Here is a 20,842-nt window from a genome sequence, read left to right on the forward strand (position 1 = left end):
CTCCTTTGGGAAAGGAAGTTGAATGAGCTGAAAGCAAACACAATCATGAAATAGAGTTTAAGTGTAAACACCATTTTATTTTGGCAGTACATAGCTCAGAAATGTACATAAAATACAGTCATCAACCTATAGGAATCTGTATGTATGGCTAATAGGGAAACTGTGCACTAATCCTGTATTTGTTCCACTTGTACTGTGTTTACTCTACTAATTTTTCTAATCTTTATAGAAATAGGTTCCTTCTAGTTCTGAACCTGCTTCTGCCCTAAGTTAACCATAGCTTATTATTTCTACTATCTTTTTGTGCTACTAAATCAATGCTCACATTGTTGGATAAAACCATCTGAGGTATGTTCTAAACTTTCCTGCATTCTATGAATGGCCATTTAGGGTAAAAAATTGAGGAATTTTTGTAACTCTCTTTTTTTTTTTTTCTTTAATTTGCAGCTTTAAGGATGAGAATGGCAAAGCTAGGAAAAAAGGTGATCTAAGAGTTGTACCACCTATATAAACATCATTTGGAGAAGAAACTAAGAAGCATTTGCAAATTTCTCTTCTGGATATTTTATTTTTTCTGAAGTCCAAAATATTATCATTACAATGTACCATATTAAGCCATGTGAATAAATAGTAGTCATTATTTGTGAAAAAATCCCAAAAAGCTGGGGAAAACAAACGTGTAACTTTTCCAGTTACTTGACATGATTCACTGGGGGAAAACCAGCATTTTTTATTCTATTGATACCAAAGCATTTCTAATAAGAGCTTGTTAAATTTAAGAATAAAGTTATTTAAAATATTCTGAGTGTAGCATATTAACTGGCATTGTGATTTTGATGATACAAAGATTGAAAGACAATAGGAAAGCATTGCACTTCATCACAGAAATATTCAACTCTGACAAATAAACGCGTCATCGTGAATTAATAATGCCTTAATAAAAGTACATCCTCCTGCTAAGTATCACTTCAGTTAGTTTGGTAGAGACTTCAAACCCTTGCCCATATCCAAAAGGTGCATCCCGTAATGATCCTCGGATGTGGGGACTGGGTTTGGATTGTCTGGCCAGTACACAGATGATAACTAGCACATTTATTCTTCTTAAATTATCATCCTTTCCTTCACTCAGTTCAATGTGAACCCTGTGGTGCAATGACCAATTATGACCTCAGGGTGTTGGATAGAGGATGTCCCATACCTTCAGAGAGCACAAATCTGGTCTAATATTTCACTGATTCTTGTGAACAAGTTAGACAGGGGTGGCCAATCTTTTGGCTTCCCTGAGCCACATTGGAAGAAGAATTGTCTGGGCCACACATAAAATACACTAATACTAACAATAGCTGATGATCTAAAAAAAAAAAAAATGCACAATAACTCTTACACTGTTTTAATAAAGTTTATGAATTTGTGCTGGGATGCATTCAAAGCCATCCTGGGCCACGTGCGGCCCACGGGCAGCAGGTTGGACAAGCTTGAGTTAGAATCTTACTATTAAAATTAGTAAGAATGTTTACGGCATATTACTCCTAAGTATTCTTGCCAAGATATTCAATCCTAATTTGAAGCGGAGTACTCTCATAACAATAAATTCTTCCCTACCCTGCCTTATTATATGTCCCTCCTTCCAACCCCCTCAAGATCCACTCCTACACACCTTCCCCTGAATCATACCAGTATATATTACCCAGTTCCTCTTCCCATGAAAGTCTCTTTCCTCCCAGGACAGAAACTGAATTTCCCTGCCAGGACTATATGTATGATCAGACTTCATCTTAATCATTGGTCTGAAGGTAATGAGACGTCAGAGAAGCAGATGATGCTGAGGAGGACAAGCATTAACCTGCAGAGCCTCCCCTCCAGCTGAGTGGTTTTGCAAGGGGCAGCTCTTCTCTAGTGGGAGAGAGCTACTTCTGGTGGCCTGAAATGTTCTGGGAAACCTGGAGGTTCAAATTTTTGAAGTAAAGTACTTTCAACAAATACCCCTATTCCAGATCCACGGACTCCTTCCCTTTCACAGCTCTGAGTTTAGCATATGTGACCTCTCAAACCTGCACGTTCCTTTGTTGCCTTGCCAGCCTTAGGATTGAAGGAATAACCCTTAGGATTATTTTCACACAGTTTGCCTTCTGTCTACAACAGACATAGGTCTCTTTAAATATTGCCATGATGCCTGCCTGGCTTTCTGGAATGCCCCGAAATAGTTGGCTGGTCTGAGCGTAATTCTTTTTCTTCAGTTTCTAAGGCAATTATCAAAAAGCAGCCAACTTCACAGCACCTGTCAGTACATGACAATACTTTTGCCCCGTACTAGTCAAGTGCAGAGCTACTTTATAACCTACCTCTCCCCTTTTCACCTGTACCTCATCTCAATCCAGTATAAGGGAGAGTCTAGTAACTATAATAGTACAGAGACAAGATACTGCCTTCTGTTCACCTTCTGCTATGTAACTACAGCCTTTCCCAGCAATCGAGACCTACTTAGCAGGTATTTTGTACCTGAGAACAAACCATGGGTTATAACCCAACACAATTGCTGTTCAAATTGGTCCGGGTTTGGCTATTGACAGCTCATTCAGTTGGCACCTGTGCCCCTTTGACGTATCCCTATAAGTGATTTTGCTTTGTTTTTTCCTTACTTTCTGGCACTACAAGATGACCCAGTCTCACCTTCTTAGTAACTATAATAATACAGAGAGCCAAAGGTTGTTACCATTAACTTATCACACAGTCTTCATTGCCATCTGACCAGTGAGAGGACAGTCCAGTTCCAGAGTCCCATTCAGAGCATCTGCTGTGTAGAGCCACTCTTGGTTCCAACAAGAAGTACAGCCTGAAATTAGGACTTGGGTACAGTAGTTTGAGAAGTGATCCCAGGAGCAGGAAGAAAATCACAGAAAATAATGGTAAAATATAATAGTATGTAATAAAAGTCAATGCTTTAGGCACCGGAGACTGAATTTTACCATAATCTCAAAGAGAGTGTACAGAAAGCAGTTAACATTGTCTGTCTGAAGGAAAAAACGAGGGCATTTATCCACCAGCTCAGGTCCCTCATTGAATGAGGGAGCATAAATTCCCCCCCACTTCTGGACTGCACTTTCATGAGAGTCACACAGGTTCCCGTAGTGCCCAGAGTGGAAAGAAGCACAGAACATGCCTCTCGAAGGATGGTAAGTCTGAACTTACTCGGAACTGTCCACTGCAGCTATGGTGCTGCAAAAATGGGCCACGGGGAAATGACACAGGTACCAACAGTGTCTGCCACACTAGCTGTATAACCCTGGGCAACAAACAACTTACCTGAGCCTGTATCCTTATCTATAAAATGAGGTACATGTCACATGTCTAACACAGTCATCTGAAGACTCAATTTGTCCGTGAATTAAAAGACCCACGTGTCCTGCCCATCATCAAGTCTGGCTGAGGGGTCACACATGAAGGTAGACACCATACACCTTCATCATTTCATATCTTGATGTTTTGTATATTTGGCGCTCATTTTAGGTCAGTGGGACATTTCAAGTTAAGTGGAATAGAAGTAACTGAAGGAAAAGTTTGGGGAAGGGTAAGTGAAATAAAAGTTCAGGGTATTTTTTTCCCAGAGACATTCAGTTGGTTCAGCTCTATTTGTTGAAACACTATTATTTTTCACATTGAATTACCTAGACACCTTTGCTAATGAGTTAGTCTTAGAAGTGAGAGTCTACATATGGATTCTCTGCTCTGTTCCATTCATCTGCATATCTCTCATGAAAATTGCACACTTTTTTTTTTTTTTTTTTTTTTTTGAGTCAGAGTCTTGCTCTGTCGCCCTGGCTGGAGTACAGTGGCGCGATCTCGGCTCACTGCGAGCTCCACCTCCCGGGTTCACTACAGGCGCCCACCACCACGCCTGGCTAATTTTTCTGTATTTTTAGTAGAGACGGGGTTTCACCGTGTTAGCCAGGATGGTCTCGATCTCTTGACCTCGTGATCCGCCTGCCTCGGCCTCCCAAAGTGCTGGGATTACAGGCGTGAGCCACCGCGCCTGGCCACACTTTATTTATAGTGGCTAATATTGTAGTTTTGTAATAAATATTGGAATCAAGTCGTGTTAGGTCCTCCAATCTTACCTTGTTTTTTTAATACACTTTAAAAACAGTTTTAGATTAACAGAAAAATTGAGAAGACAGCACAAAATTACCACCTACGCTGTACTCAGATTTTCCTATTTTAACCTCTCACATTAGCATTGTACACCTGTTACAATTAATAAACCAGTAGTGATATACTATTATTAACTAAAGTCTCAAACTTTATTCAGATTCCCTTAGTCTTTAGCTAATGTCCTTTTTCTGTTCCAAAATCCCAAATAGAAAACCGTGGTATTTTAGTTGTCACGTCTCCTTTCGCTCTACTTAGCTGTGGCTCTTTTTCAGATTTTCTTTGTATTTGAATGACCTTGACAGTTCTGAAAATTACTGAGTAGGTATTTTGCACTGGGGTACAAACCATGGGTTACAATCCAACACAATTTGCTGCTCAAATTGGTCCAGCTTTGGCTGTTGAAAGTTCATTCAGTTGGCTCCTGTGCCCCTTTGACATATCCCTGTAAGTGATTTTGCTTTGTTTTTTCCTTACTTTCTGGCACTACAAGATGACCCAGTCTCATCCTATGTATTTCTTACCCCAGTTCTAGAATCAGCAACTTATCCAAGAGTTTCTGTTGCTTTTATTGGAGAATAGTGTAGAAAACAACATCTGGGCACTAGGCATGCTCATTGCTACTTTGTCTTTTTAAATATTGTCTTGACCATTTGCAGTTCTTTGTCTTTCCATGTGAATTTTAGAATCAGTCTGTAAACCCCTTCAAATGAGGCTGCTAGGATTTTGATTGGAATTAAATTTATAGATGAATTTGGAGAGAATTTTCATTCTAATAGTGTTTGCCAATCCATGACCCCAAGAAACCAAAGGGCAAGATATCTACTTATGCCTTCTTTGTGCAGATGTGCAGAGAAGAACCTAAGAAGAAAAACCCAGTGGTCCCTGTCAATTTTGCAGAATTTTCCAAGAAGTGCTCTGAGCGGTGGAAGACAATGTCTGGGAAAGAGAAGTCTAAATTTGATGAAATGGCAAAGGTGGATAAATTACACTATGATCGAGAAATGAAGGATTACGTACCAGCTAAAGGAGGCAAAAAGAAGGATCCTAATGCCCACAAAAGGCCACCATCTGGATTCCTCCTGTTTGGTTCAGAATTCTGCCCCAAGGTCAAATTCACAAAGCCTAGCATCTCTATTGGAGATGTGTCAAAAAAGTTGGATGAGATGTGGAATAACTTAAATGACAGTGTAAAACAGCTTTACCTCACTGTATTAGTTCAGTCTCACGCTGCTATGAAGAAAAACCTGAGACTGGGTAATTTATAAAGGAAGGAGGTTTAATTGACTCACAGTTCCGCATTGCTGGGGAGGCCTCAGGAAAGCAGAAGGCAAGGAAAAACAAGCAACTTCTTCACAGGGTGGCAGGATGGAGTGAGTGCCAATAGGGGAAATGTCGGACACCTGTAAAACCATCAGATCTCGTGAGAACTCACTATCACAAGAACAGCGTGGGGAAAACCGCCCCCATGATCCAATTACCTCCACCTGGTCCCGCCCTTGACACGTGGGGATTATAGGGATTACAATTCCAGGTGAGATTTGGTTGGGGTCACAGAGCCAAACCATATCAATCAGGAAGGCAGCAAAGCTGAAGGGGAAGTGTGAGAAGGATGTTGCTGACTAGCAAAGTCTAGAAAGTTTGATGGTGCAAAGGGTCCTGCTAAAGTTGCCCGAAAAAAGGTGGAAGAGGAAGATGAAGAAGACGAGGAGGAAGTAGAGGAGAAGGATGAATTAAAAAAAAAAACTATCTATTTTAAAAATGTGTTTCTATAATGACTTTGTATCCTACAACTCTGATAAGTTCAATTGATTTTAGCATTTTTTAAATATATTCCTTAGGATTTTCTACTTAATGATGAGGTTGTCGGCAAATAAAAACAACTTTACTTCTTCCCTAATCTTATGACTTTTATTTCATTTCATTGCTTTATTGCACTAAGGCTTTCAGTTCAATGTTACATATAAATGCAGAGAGCAGGCATTCTTTGCCTTGTTCTGATTTTTCAGAGGGGAAGTATTATCTTTCACCACTGAATATCATTTTGGCTGTAGGCTTTTCCTGGATGCTATTTATTACATTGAGGAAGTTTCCACTTCTAGTTTGCGAAGTTTTTACCATGAACGTGTTTTGAATTTTGTCATATGCTGTCTCTGCGTTTGTTGAGATCATCAAATGGGTTTTCTCCTTTCATCTCTAATCTGGTGAATTTCATTGACAAATTTTTCAGATGTTATGCCAACAGTGCATTCTTTGCATAAATCTCATTTGGCCTTGATGTTTTACTCTTTGTGTAAGTTGCAGAATTTAATTTGCTAATATTTCATTAAGTGCTTTTTTTAATTACAGATTTTCAGTTTATGTTCACGGGGAATATAGTCTGTAGTTTCCTTTTCATGTGATGTTTTTGTCTGGTTTTGGTATCAGGGTAATACAAGCCTCATAAAATTAGTTGAGTAATGTTCCCTACTGCTCTATTTTCCAAAAAAGTTTGTGTACTCTCAATGTTAGTTCTTCCTCAAATGTTTGCTGGAATTCAGCAGTGAAGCCATTTGGACCTGGAGTTTTCTTTCTGGGAAGATTTTTTGGTTACAAATACAATTTTTTAATTTTTATTTTTAATTGTGGTAAAAATACATTAAGATAAAATTTGCCATCCTAACCATTTTTAAGTGTACAATTCAGTGGTGTTAAGAAAATTCACATTGTTATGCAACAAAGCCCTAGAACATTTTCCTCTTGCAGCAATGAAACTCTATACCCACTGAACATCATCTCCCCATTTCTCCTTTCCCAACCCTGGCAACCACCATTCTACTTTCTGTTTCTATGAGTTTGACTACTTTCAATACCTCATCTAAGTGGAACCATACAGTATTTTTCTTTTTGTGATGCCTTATTTCAGTTAGTATCACGCTGTCCAGGTTCACTCTTGTCGTTGCATGTGACAGGATTTCGTTATTTTTTAAGGCTGAATAATATTCTATGGTATGTTTATACCACATTTTTTTCTTCCATACATGGGCATTTGAGTTGCTTCTGCCTCTTGGCTCTTGTGAATAATGCTGCAATGAACATGATGTGCAAATATCTCATAGAGATCTCACTTTCAATACTTTTGAGTATATACCCAGAAGTGGAATTGCTGGATCATATGGTAATTCTATTTTTAATTTTTTTGAGGAACATCCATACTCTTTTCTGTAACCATCGTTCCATTATATATTCCAACCAACAATGCACAAGGGTTGCAATGTCTCCACATCCTCACCCAACACTTGTTATTTTCTGGGTTTTTTTTATAGTAGCCATTTTCATGGATATGAGGTGATATCTCATTGTGGTTTTGATTTGCATTTCTCAATTATTAACGGTATTAAACATCTTTTCATACACTTGTCGGCCATATGTATATCTTTGTTGGAGAAATATCTATTCAAGTCCTTTGCCCATTTTTAAATTTGGTTACTTGGTTTTTTTGTTGTTGAGTTGCAGGAATTCCTTATATATTCTGCATATTAACACCTTATCAAATATAAGATTTGCAATTATTTTCTTCTATTCTGTGGCAGAAATTTTCACTCTATTTCTTTTGATGTACAGGAGTTTCAAGATTTGATGTAGCCCCACTTGTCTATTTTTGCTTCGTTGCCTATGACTTTCGTGGTCATATCCAAGAAATTTATGACTAAATCCAATGTCATGAGCTTTTTCCCCATGTTTTCTTCTAGCAGTACAGTTTTAGGTCTTCAGCTTAGGCCTTTCATCAATTTTGAATTAATTTTTGTATATAATGTAAGGTAAGGGGCTCACTTCATTGTTTTGTATATGGATATTCAGTTTTCCCAACAGCATTTGTTGAAGAGACTGTCCATTCCCCATTGAGTGATCCTGGCACCCTCATCAAAGATCATTTGACCATAGACAAGAGGGCTTATTTCAGGGCGGTCTGTTCCATTCACTGATCTATATGTCTGTTTTTATGCTAGTACCACACTATTTTGATTATTGTAGCTTTGTAATATGTATGTAATTCAAAAATCACAAAGGGTATAGTATAGAAAATTGTATTTTTTGATAAAAATGCAGATATTCCTCAGTAAAAATATATTCTCTTTCTGTGTTAATTCTTCCAGCATAGAAATCTTTAAATGACTATTATATAAGATAATTCATACCTTAGAGGTAAAGGTGGTATATATTTATGCAAATTCCCTGCATCCTTCCCAACACTTTTTACCTTTTTTTATTACAGCCATTCAGTGGGGATATAGTAGTATCTCAGTGTGGTTCTGATTTGCATATCTCTAATGAGATATGTTCAGCACCATTTCATGTTGAGCATCATTTCATGAATTTATTGCCCATTTGTAAATATTTAAGAAATGTCTGTTCAAATAATTTACCAATTTTTAGTTGGATTGTCTTCTGAGTTGTTAAAATTCTTTGTATATTTGATACTAGTCTCTTACTTGATTTACAAATACGAATACATTCTCCCAGTCTGTGGGCCTGTCTTCACATTCTTCATGCTGTCATTTGAAGCACATAAGTATCTATTTATAGCACAGTCCAATATATCAGTTTTTTTTTCCTTTTATCCCTGTGCTTTTTGTACTATATCTAAGAAATCAATGCTTAACCCAAGGTCACAAAGGTTTAGTCCTGTGTTTTCCCCTAAAAGTTTTATAGTTTGGCCCTTACTTTGAGGCCAAAGATCAATTTTGCATGATTTTTTTTGTTTATAGTGTGAGGTGGGGGTGGAGGTCTAAATTTATCCTTTTGTATATGATATCCAGTGTCCAGGCACTATTTGTTGACAAAGCCAGTCTTTACCCCCTTTGAACTCCCTTGGCACCCTGCCAAAAATAAACTGATTACAAATCTAAAGTTTTGCTTCTGAGTTCATAACTCTATTTGATTAATTGATGTCTCTCCTTATGCCAATATCATGCTGTCTTGATTACTATAGCTTTGTAGGTTTTGACACTGGGAAGTGTTATGTTCTTCAACTTTGTCATGTTTCAAGATTGTTTTGCCTATTCTGGGTCTTTTGCATTTCCATAGGAAGTTTAGAGTCAGATCTCAATTTGTTGCAAAAAAGCCAGCTAGCATTTTGACAGTGATTGTGCTGAATCTGTAGAACAATTTGGGAAGTATTGCCATATTGATACTAGTATGTCTTCCTGATCCATGAACATGAGATATATTTCCATTTCATTCAATCTTTGGTTTCAACAATGTTTTGTAGTTTTCAGTGTACCACTTTTGTGTTTCTCTTTTTATTCATATTTTAATCTTTTATTTTACTGATTTGTATTTAATTGTATTTTCCTAATTTCACTTTCAGGTTTTTCATTGCTAATGTTTGGAAATGCTGTTGATTTTCATATATTGATTTTGTATCCTGAAATCTTACTAAACTCATTTATCACTTCTAGTAGTTTAGTGAATTCCTTAGGATTTTCTATTTATGATTATGTTATCTGTAAAAAAAAAAAAAAAAAAAAAAAAAAAAAAAGGGGGACAGTTTTACTTCTTCCTTTCCAATCTGAATGCCTTTTGTTTCTGTTCCTTGCCTTATTGCCCTTGCTAGAAACTCCAATACAACATTGATGCAAAGTGATGAGAACAGACATACACTTGTCCTGTTCCTGATCACAGGGGCAAAGTGTTCAGTCATTCACCATTAAGTGATATTCGTTGTAGGTTTTCCTTAGATGCTTTTTATCAGGCTTCACACGTGTTCAAGGGTCAACCAGAGAGAGATGTGGGCAAACAGGATTGGGGATCCCCTCTCTCGAATTTTCCTTTTCAGGATCACCCACCGACTCCAGCAGCTTCAGTTGCCCCAGCCATCAGTCCTCTGATTTGCTATGCCAGAGAAACTGCAGTTTTTCCACTGGATCCTCTATCACCTAGCAGTCTACTGACTACAACTGCCCTGAAGCTAATATGTAGAAACAGAGCTCACGCCAAATAATTTTCCTCCTCTGCATGTAGACTCCTCACCAGGAACCGTCCTAGAGTTGTTAAAATTCTTTCTATATTCGATACTAGTCTCTTATGTGATTTGCAAATACAAATACATTCTCCTAGTCTGTGTGGGCTGTCTTCATATTCTTGACACTGTCATTTGAAGCACATAAGTATTTATTTAAAGCATAGTCCAATATATCAGGGTTTTTTTTCTTTAATCCCTGTGCTTTTTGTACTATATCTAAGAAATCAATGCTTAACCCAAAGTCACAGAGATTTAGTCCTGTGTTCACTCTCTGAGGCCCTCAGGCAGCTGCTTTCTGAAGTTTACACTGGTTTTCTGGAGAAGGGTTGATTTGGTAGGCTCTTACTCAGACATTACTTGCAGTGCAAGTCAGATATTTAGAATGTGTGATTTCAGGAAATTATTATCCCAAGAGTTTGATTACTATACATCAATGTCTAATTGAAAAATCCAAAAGCGTGTTTAGGTCTTCAGAGAAAACCCAGAGCACAGTACAATTTCTTTTACATGTGAATAAGATATCATATGAAAAAGATATACTTCTTAGCATGTGCTCTAGGAACCTCCTCTCTCCTAAAACAGAGGTATATGACCAGGCATAATATACAATTACATTAACTTCTTTGACAACAAAATAATACATTAAACAGTTACCGAGTTTATGGCCAGCAAAACCCCCAGATTTTTTCTACCCAAAGGTATAATCCAAAAGCAGAAACAAGATAATCTTTTTACTGAGATGGAATTCACATAACATGAAACTATTTTAAAGTGGAGACTCAGTGGCATTTCTTATATTCCCAATGTTGTGCAACTACCACCTCTATCTAGTTCCAAGACATTTCATCCCCCCAAAAGAAAACTTTATACTCATTAAGCAGTTACTTTCTATTCCCTTCTTGCCCCACACCCAGCCCCTGGTAACCATCAATCTCTCTTCTGTCTATTGACTTACCTATTCTGGATATTTTATATAAATGTAATCATAAAATGTAAATTTTGTGTCTGACTTCTTTTACTTAACATAACGTTTTGGAGGTTCACCCACATTATAGCATGTATCAGCACTCTGCTCCTTTTTATGGCTGAATAATGTTCCATTGTATTTGCACACCACAATTTATCTGTTCATCAATCAATGGACATGTGGGCTGTTTCCATCATTTAGTTACTGTGAATAGCACTGCTATGAACATTAGTTTTTTTCCACATTTTTTATTGTGGCAAAAAAATGCATAATAATGGTAAATTTTATTAAAGTACAGTTTAGTACATTATGTATATTCACAGTGTTGTCCAACCATCACTACTATCCATCTCTAAAACTTTTTATCCTCCCTAACAAACTTTGTGCCCATTAAACGCTAACCTCAGCCGGGCGCGGTGGTTCACACCTGTAATCCCAGCACTTTGGGAGGCCGAGGCAGGTGGATCACTTGAGGTCAGGAGTTCAAGACCAGCCTGGTCAACATGGTGAAACCCTGTCTCTACTAAAAATACAAAAATTAGCCGGGTGTGGTGGCACATGCCTGTAATCCCAGCTACTCAGGAAGCAGAGGCAAGAGGATCGCTCAAACCCAGGAGGCAGAAGTTGCAGGGAGCAGAGCCCACAGTAAGTTTGTCAAACAGGTCAAAGTTGTCTGCAGCTCCACTTAGCCTAGAATCCAGTCATACCACTGCATTCCAGCCTGGGCGACAGAGTGTGACTCCGTCTCAAAAAAGAAAAAAAAGAAAACGCTAACCTCCCATTTCCTTTCTCTCACCAGCTCCTGGTACCCACCATTGTACTTTCTGTCTCTGTAAATCTGACTACTTTAGGTACCTCATATAAGTGGAATCATATTAATACAATAATCATCCTATGTCTGGTTTATTTCATTCAGCATAATGTTTTCAAGATGAGCATCAAATATTTTTTATAAAAAGTACACATTTTACATGCATGCAAAATTTATTAAGTTTAACGCTGCAATCAAATGGCAAAGGCATCACCAAAAAAATGTACGAAGCAAGCACCTTTTGCTAGCATCACTTCATTGGATCCTCACAGCCGTTCTGTGAGATGGGCTTTCCAGATGAAAGAATTGAGCCCGGAGAAGATAAGTGACTTACCCAAGGATATGCAGCTTGTAAACCAACAAGCAAACATGCATTTTCAGGTCTCCTAATTTCCAGTCCTTTTTAATTTACAGGATCAGCTGCCTCCCATCCCATGTATCAGGATGGTCAAAACAAAAAGATACCGATGTTGGACAGCAAGTAAGGGAAGGAGCTAGAACTTGATAAACTAGCTTTTATAAGTGATACGGGAGGGAAGTGCTGGGAAAGGTGTAGTCCCTTTAAATAATAGGAAAGGAGGGAAGGGAAGTCCCTGGCGAGGGCTCTACACCCAGGCCCACGTGCCCGTGGGCCTAGGTGAGTTCAGGCACCCCGCCTGCAGCGCCCAAATGTTGCATTTCCCAAGACCACTCTGGCTCACCATGCCCCCATCTTGTGCCTATAAAAACCCCCAAGATTCTAGCAGGCAGACACACAAGCAGCTGGACGTGGAGAGGAACACATCAGCAGAAGAAGACACAAGCAGCTGGACAACGAGAGGATGTGGATGGGAGCACGCCAGAGGAAGAACACATGACAGATGCTGGCATGCCAACAGGCCACGACTGGCGGAAGGAGGCACAGTTGGCGGAGTTAGGCCAGGGCAATCAGAGGAGAGGCTAGGCAGTCCAGCGGCCCAACTCCAGGGGAAAATCATCTCCCTTCTGGCTCCCCCATCTGCTGAGAGGTACTTCTACTCAGTAAAACCTTGCACTCATTCTCCAAGCCCAGGTGTGATCCGCTTCTTATGGTACACCAAGGCAAGAATCCAGGGATACAGAAAGCCCTCTGTCCTTGCAATATAAAGCAGGGGTCTAATTGAGCTAACACAAGCTGCCTATGGACAGTTAAACTAAAAGAGCACATGGTAACACATGCCCACTGGGGCTTCAGCTGCAAACATTCACCCCTAGACATTGCTGTGGGGTCGGAGTCCCACAGCCTGCCCATCTGTATGCTCCCCTAGATTTGAGCAGTGGGGCACCGAAGAAGCGAGCCACGTCCCCATTCCACACCCTGCAAGAGGGACAAGGGAACATTTCTCATTTCACTGAGAAGGGCATTCCAGGCTGGTAACCCTCTGTGACCTGGGTGCAGAGATGAGCTTGGTGGCAGGTTGCACAAGGAACAGAAATGGCATTCCAGACTGGTGACCATCGACGACCTGGGTGCAGAGATGAGCTTGGTAGGGGCTGCACAAGTAAAAAAGAAGCAGGATGTGGATAGGAACTGTGAGTAGCCTAATCTGATTTTAAAAGGGCTTAGAAGAATCTTTCCTTTCATTCCAACCTATAATGGATTATCTTAAACCAGAACCTTTGTTCTTTTTTTCCTGCCTCATGAGAGTATACAGATAAATACAATTTCAGCCAAACACTACATGTGCCCTGAGAACTTCCTAGTTGGCATCTGCTGCATTTGTCTTCTCCCGCTGCAGCCAGGACTGGGGCAGGATGTGGAAGGGATGAGGCATTGCTTAACACACATTAGAGACAAAATCCTTGACAAAAATAAAGTACTACTGTGAATTTGATTCATTTATTTGATAACCCATCCTATAGACTACCTATGCCCTTAAGATTGATTTCTGCAGACCAGAGAATTTTTTTATTGCCTCAGCGATTAATGCCAGCTCAACCACAATTTTCTAGAATTGCTTTCATTTCTTTCTGAAAAACATACATATCTTTATTTTATATTGCATCACTTCTTTTAGAAGAAAACATGATTTTGCACATTGGTTTTGGCAACATTGCTAAAGATATAAAAGCATTTAATTGAACAATAATTCCTATCAAAAGAAATAATTTTTGAAAACCTGCCCAGAGTGTTTATTACAGAAACAAAAAGAAAAACTGAGAGGAGTGAAGACGAGGAATTTGCAATTTGTGGATACCAACCACCCATAAGCAGAAGAATCATAATTTGATTCTAATCAAAAGATTTGGTATATTTGGGGCCAGGTACAATGGCTCATGCCTATAATCCCAACACTTTGGGAGTCTGAGGCAGGAGGATTGCTTGAGCCCAGGAGTTCGCAATCAGCCTGGCAACAAAGGGAGATCCCTTCTCCAAAAAAAAAAAAAAAAAAAAAATAGTGCAATTAGCTGGCTGTGGTGCACGGAGTTAGTGCCTGTGGTGCCAGCTACTCTGGAGGTGGTGGGAGGATCACTAAAGCCCAAGAGGTCAAGGCTGCAGTGGGCCAAGATCACACCACTGCACTCCAGCCTGGACAACAGAGTAAGACCCTGTCTCAAAAAAAATAAAAAATAAAAATAAAAAAGATTAAATGGCAAAGGCTTCTTTGGGCAACTCTGTATGTAAGTTGACAAAGATCAAAATAGTGCCAACATATGAAGCACTGAAAAAGAAAAAGTTAAAATATCTTAGCCTCAACACTGGAAATATAGCAAGCTCACATATTTGAAGACCAAACGCATCAAGGCTCATCTTTCCCTTAAAAGAATTTTCAGCTGGGCACAGTGGCTCGTGCCTATAATTCCAGCACTTTGGGAGGCTGAGGCAGGTGGATCACTTTAGACCAGGAGTTTGGGACCAGGCTGACCAACATGTGAAACCCCTGTCTCTACTAAAAATATAAAAATTAGCCGGGCATGGTGACACACACCTGTAGTCCCAGCCACTCAGGAGACTGAGACAAGACTCGCTTGAACCCGGGAGGCAGAGGCTGACGTGAGCCAAGATTGCACCACTGCACTCCAGCCTGAGCAACAGAGTGAGACTTTGTCTCAAAAAAAAAAAAAAAAAAAAAGGAGAGAATTTTTCTTTGTCAGATGTAGAATGTAACTTAAGGAAATTTATTAACATTTAAGCTCGTTAGTATAGAAAACTGGAAGAAAATAACTTTAGTACACATTTAATTTGCTATACTAAATTTTTTTAATAAAGACATTCAAAAGGAAAATTTAGGTTATAAATAGCATAGCACATATAGAATATGAACACAGAAAGTTCACATCTAAGCCCTAAGCCACTTATGATAAACACCTATAAAAGGAACAAAACCTAAACTTCCACATTATTTTACCCAAAGATGTAGGCTATTAGCAGAAAGTTGGTTAAATTCAAAAAATAAAGATATAAAAAAATAAGAAATAATGAAAAAATTTTTGAAAAATAATAATAAAATAAAGATGTAGGCTACACAGCTGAGGCTATTATTCACACCATATAGAAATTAGGTTCTTGGGCCAAGCAGTAACTATAACATAATCAGAAAGAATACCTAAAGAAATAAAGTATGACTTCCTAAATTTTTTATTTTAAAAATGCCCAGTTTATTTATTTGCTTTGCCTAAGATAGCTGCATTCATCCATTACAGGGTCAGGGGACTATAAAAACAAGTATCAAACAATTGTTATAAATAATCACAGAAAACAAACTGGAAAATAAACAGTGGTTACTAATTTAACGTTTTAACCCATTACCCCAACCACCCAAAAAAAAAAAGTAGACATTTTTAAAATAAAGATTAAGAAGAGTTGGTGGAATGTAAGGGAAATGCCATCCCATAATGTTACCTAAATTCTGAAAAGGAATCAGAACAAGGAAACAGGAACAAAGCAGTACAGTACTTCGGTATTATAGCGCCACCCACTGGCTAGAAGTCCTCATAGCACATATGAGATGTAGCCATAAAATAGATGAATTCTTGAAATAAGGAAGATAACACTGACCTATTCTGATTCAGTAGAGCATCAAAAATGTCTAACAAAACACAGACACATTATATTATTTCTACAAGTAAACAGAATATCTATTAGATATGTTCACAAGGGTGAGTTTTATCCATTTTGAAATCCAGGTCTATAATCCCCAAATGCTACAAGGACTTAAATTCTATAGCCAAAACAATTAACACATAAAATGCTATTTCATCTCTGTACCTGAATACATAAATGGGGCCTTTAAGTAAAAGATGCATACTTGCATTTCATTGCTAAGAAATTCATAATATATTTAAATGCTGGTAAAACCTACAATGGCATCTGTCTCATTTCCACCTTTACTAGAGAAGTAAGGAAATACACTGAGCAAAGGATATGTCCAAAAAACTAAACTGAAAAACAGTTTCTAAATAAAGTCCACAGACCATTCAGATAAACTAGCAAAAATAATTTTTCTTTAAAGTACCACAGCACCTTTGTAGTTCAAAATATATTTACCGTAATATATCTCTTTTTTATCCTAGTGACATCTGTTGTATTTTTCCAAATCACTATTTATTTCCTTAAATACCAACATTCTTAAAATCTTGGCAAGAAATATTTGAGAGTTACTTCTCCTGAAGTACAATCTTTCCTTTAAGACCCAGAATTACATATAGGGCATGACATTAATTTATAGTCTATATGACCCTCTTGAATGTTGGTCTCTAAAGGCTGGACTTCAGAATTCCTCTACAGACATGACCTCAGTCTTCCAAGTGAGAATTCACAAATATGCTCCAGGCAGTCAGGACAGGCTTCAACTTTCTTTGGTTTGATGATAATTATCACTTGGCCTGCAAAAGCCAAGGTCTTTGCTTGCTCATAGATGGTTGATTGCAGATAAAAATACGATGAGAAAAGTAACATTCCCACAGACATAAATTGCCAACACTGCCTTTTTAAAAGCATGACCCTGAAAGAAAAATTGAGATATGAAAAAAAAAAGTATTACCGTTAAGGTTTGTGTCAATGAACAAGAAAAGGACTTACCTCTGTTTCCGCTGCAGTAAATGACTGAAGGATCTGAATTCTGTCATCGTCTAATATTTCAACTGTCAAGAATAATAACATAAGTTTATAAGGGCAGCGTTATGCAGGTAAATTAAATTTTTAAAAACACCTGATTTGTACTGTTCACCCCAATTTCCAGGGTAGAAATTCTCCCATTCCAAGCTACTAATTATTGCAAACTTCCTCAACAATTAAGCCTCTCACAAATGTGGACAATCTGGCAAGAGTACACATTTGTTAAGTAACTTAAAATATGCCTTAAAAGTCATAATGATCTAAGCTCTTTGGTTTTATTTTTGATTGACAAAATATTGTATATATTCATGGTGTATGACATGATGTTTTGATATATGCATACATTATAAAATAGCTAAATCCAACTAATTAACATATGATAACTATCCAAGTTTTAAGTATATATGTATTTTAAACAGTAAGCCATCGACCAGGCATGGCGGCCCACACCTGCAATCCCAACACTTTGGAAGGAGGAGGCAGGTGGATCACTTGAGCCCAGGAGTTTGAGATCAGCCTGGGCAACAAAGTGAGACCCCGTCTCTAAAAAAATTTAAAAAGTTAGCCGGGCATGATGGCACATCCCTGTGATCCCAGCTAGATGGGAGTCTGAAACAGGCAGATGGCTTAAGCTCTGGAGTTCAAGGCTGCAGTGAGCTATGATCACACCACTGCACTCCAGCCTGAGTGACAGAGTGAGACTCTGTCTCAAAACAAACAAACAAACAAAAACAGTAAGCCATAATTCAGTGGTCATCAAAAGCCCCACATATATAAGCCTATCAAGGATCAAAAGTAGCAGGACTGATATGTACTACTCCACTCTTAAAGCCACCCCAGGCTCTCCCAAGTTTACAACATATATACTAGACGACAAATAATTTTTGCTTTTAGAAGGCCACCTTCACTTATTTTGGCAGATGAAAAGGATGAAAACCAGGCAGGACAGAAAGGATATTTAGTCTAGAATCCAGGGTAGTTTAAAATGACACCCATTCCCTACTAATTTCTCCACTCCTAATGGTGACTATAGGTACCCTGACCCTGCCTGGCACCAAAACAGACCTTGTCACTAAAGAGCAAAAGCAAAATCAGTCCTTCCTATCTAGCTGGCTTGCTCCTAGCTATATAATTATGCACATGGCAATCTAAATGATAGCACCCAGTAAGTTTGTCAAATAGGTCAAAGTTGTCCACCGCTCCATCCAGTGTTGATTTTGAGTCTTTTCTTCCTCCATCTCAGGGTTCCCTCAGCTCTAGGATTCAGAGTTCGCAGTCCATACTGGCTCTAAGTCAGACCAGCAAAGTGAAAGTACTTACAAGGAAGACCCCCTCCCTAAAACCTAAAAACCTTTCCTTTATATCTTATTCACAACTTCTAATGGTAACAATTGTAAAAAAACAAAGGCAGAAAATCTCCACCATTTCTACCACTGGCTGAGTGATCACAAATTTTTAGTGAGCTACCAATGTAATAGTTAGCCGTTACTATCAGGAAACTCATTCTTTTCCAATGGTTTATATAAAAGTGATTTGACATAACGTGGCTTTTTTAGCAGATTACCTTTGCGAGACAGCCGATAAGCGTGTACCTCCAGAACAATCTCAGTCCCTACATGCCAGGCTACAAATCCAATCATTGCATAGGTTTTCCGTGAATCAGGAAGATTCAGTCCTGGTAAATCCATTCCCAGGAACATCGCTGCCACTACATATAAAAGAAAAAAGTTATATTCAAATGTTGTCCCACCAAGAGAGACAATTGTGTGTTTGTGTATGTGCATTGTCAAGTAAAATATACTAAAAGAGTTTGAGATTAAAAAAAAAGATTAATATTTAAGACAAAATAGTTAATTTAGGCTTTTAAAATTATAAGGCTAGATAGGGCAAGATGGGCAATTGATTATGAATTACCAGTTGTGGGGGGCAGTTTAGGGCATATTGCATAATAACACTGGAGTTTGGCCTTCTAGTGAACCCATCACCCAAGTGGTGAACATAGTACCCAAAGGGTTGTGTTTCAACTCTTTCCCCCACTCCTCCCTCTCCTCTTTTGGAGTCCCCAGAGTCTATTGTTTCTATCTTTACGTCCGTGTGTACTCATTGTTCAGCTCACATTTATAAGTGAGAACGTGTGGTATGTGATTTTCGGTTTCTGCATTTATTCATGTAGGATAATCAATTCCAGCAGCATCCATGTTGCTACAAAAGACATTATTTCATTCTGTTTTATGGCTGCATAATGGACCAATTGTTAAAAGAGATGCACCCACATTTTCCAGATCGTTTTAAGTCTGCAATGAACGAAAGGAGAAAAGTATAGAAACCATGGTTGATTGGACTCCCCCTCCGACAAAGAATCCCATAGACTATAGCAGTGTTAGGGTAGAAGGTACCTACTTAGGTGTTTATTATACAAGGTATCAAAATACACTGTATAATTATTCCTGACTTTTGAAAACCACCCTACCCTGAAAGATACAAGCCCCATGGAAAGGACCTGGAGATGGAAAGCTTGAACCCAGCAACCCACCTCAACCCAATTCACAAATGACCCTCAATTTGAGCTACTCAAATGTTTGGCCATCAGCATAGCTTATTCTGCTGGCAAAGGCAAATGCTAAAATAAGTCTTAAAATGAGAGTTTTAAAGTTATTTTAAAGACCTTAAACTTAAAACTGAAATAATGACTTCAATCATTACCTCTAGAAATTACTTTCTGGATTTCAACGTTTAAGGCTGATTTCTCCTCAACAACCAATTACTCCAATTACTAATGCATCTAAAAATCATTTAAGCCAAATTACAACTTGCAATATAAACAGCTAGCAATTATATATGAATAAGTGGCATCACAATCTCTTACCTGCTATTATTCTAGCAGCTGTTCCCATACTCCAATGAGTCCAGTTAAACATTTGCCTTCTACCAAAATAAGAACCAGTCAGTGTTCTTAAAAGCAATGGAACTATAATTAATTCCCAATAGAATAAAAAGCATGTAATTTCCCTTTTTGTCTGGGAATTAGATATCTGAAATGCATTTTAAAGTATTTCAAAGTAACTATAATTTATCACTGAATTTTATAAAATGCAAAATTTTTCCATTTGAAAAGAGATTAGTTTGCCAACTAATGATATCTACATTAAGAGAGCATTTATATAGAAAGGCTCTAAGTACCTTGGGTCATGTAAAGGTGGCCTGAAGACTGCCAGAAGAGGCTGAAGAACTGCCAAAGTCATCACTATACAGCCGAGGTATGGGTGGTAACCTGCACGCTAAACAAATTTACACCATTTCAATGGCCTCAATCTCTCTCATCAATTTAAATCCTCAAGTTAAAAATAATACACACAGATGCATTCTTAGTATTTTTCCATGGCTTTAAGCATTCAATAATGATGATAATAATAACAGGCAACATTCACTGAGTATACACATTGTACCAGGAACATACTTTACACACACTAATTCTCACTACAATGTTTGACAACTGGTTATCAATATCCCAGTTTTACAAATGGGGAAACTGAGGCTCAGAGATATCAAGAACTATGTCCACGGTCACAGTATGTAAATGGTTGTGGTGGAATCCATGTAGAGAATGCTACCTCTCCCCATCAGGATGCTACAGGTTGGTACAAAAGTAGTTGCAGTTTTTTTCAAGTATTTTAATCCACAATTACTTTTGCACCAACCTAATAGATGGCCACCAACATCAGAACAGCCATCTGCAGCCCAGCTGGGACTAGTTAGTGTCCCCATGTCAAGCGCAATCACCCCAGCATATGGTAATAATTGGTTTAGCCCTCTATGTTTCCCTGAACCGTGGGTTCT

At 38.3% G+C, this 20,842-nt stretch overlaps 3 protein-coding genes across 10 annotated transcripts in view; 2 read left to right on the plus strand and 1 right to left on the minus strand.

Moving 5' to 3' along the window:
* PALMD (palmdelphin) overlaps positions 1 to 799 on the plus strand; it is a 48,527-nt gene extending 47,728 nt beyond the window's left edge. Inside the window, exon 8 of the mRNA XM_050778506.1 lies at positions 448 to 799. Coding sequence (XP_050634463.1) covers positions 448 to 491 — 44 coding nt within the window. The 3' untranslated portion in view covers positions 492 to 799. The remainder of the gene's footprint in view (positions 1 to 447) is intronic.
* Positions 800 to 3,104: 2,305 nt separating this feature from the next.
* On the plus strand, positions 3,105 to 8,154 carry LOC126950203 (high mobility group protein B3-like). Its single transcript, XM_050783510.1, is given in 4 exon segments — positions 3,105 to 3,173; positions 4,926 to 5,368; positions 5,724 to 5,776; positions 5,779 to 8,154. Coding segments are annotated over 4 exon segments (708 nt in total). The 3' UTR covers positions 5,922 to 8,154.
* A 3,853-nt stretch (positions 8,155 to 12,007) lies between these two features.
* The window catches only part of FRRS1 (ferric chelate reductase 1), a 71,063-nt gene continuing 62,228 nt past the window's right edge, over positions 12,008 to 20,842 (minus strand). For 4 of the 8 annotated variants that reach the window (XM_050778573.1, XM_050778565.1, XM_050778586.1 and 1 more), the window contains exons 13-17: positions 20,186 to 20,283; positions 19,872 to 19,930; positions 18,570 to 18,713; positions 16,970 to 17,031; positions 12,008 to 16,892 (exon numbers count right to left, since the gene is read on the minus strand). In XM_050778573.1, coding sequence (XP_050634530.1) covers positions 16,800 to 16,892; positions 16,970 to 17,031; positions 18,570 to 18,713; positions 19,872 to 19,930; positions 20,186 to 20,283 — 456 coding nt within the window. In that variant the 3' untranslated portion in view covers positions 12,008 to 16,799. The other 4 variants (XR_007723163.1, XR_007723167.1, XM_050778589.1 and 1 more) reach the window with 4 other exon arrangements.

The sequence above is a fragment of the Macaca thibetana genome, chromosome 1 (assembly GCF_024542745.1).
Source record: "Macaca thibetana thibetana isolate TM-01 chromosome 1, ASM2454274v1, whole genome shotgun sequence".
NCBI lineage: Eukaryota > Metazoa > Chordata > Mammalia > Primates > Cercopithecidae > Macaca > Macaca thibetana.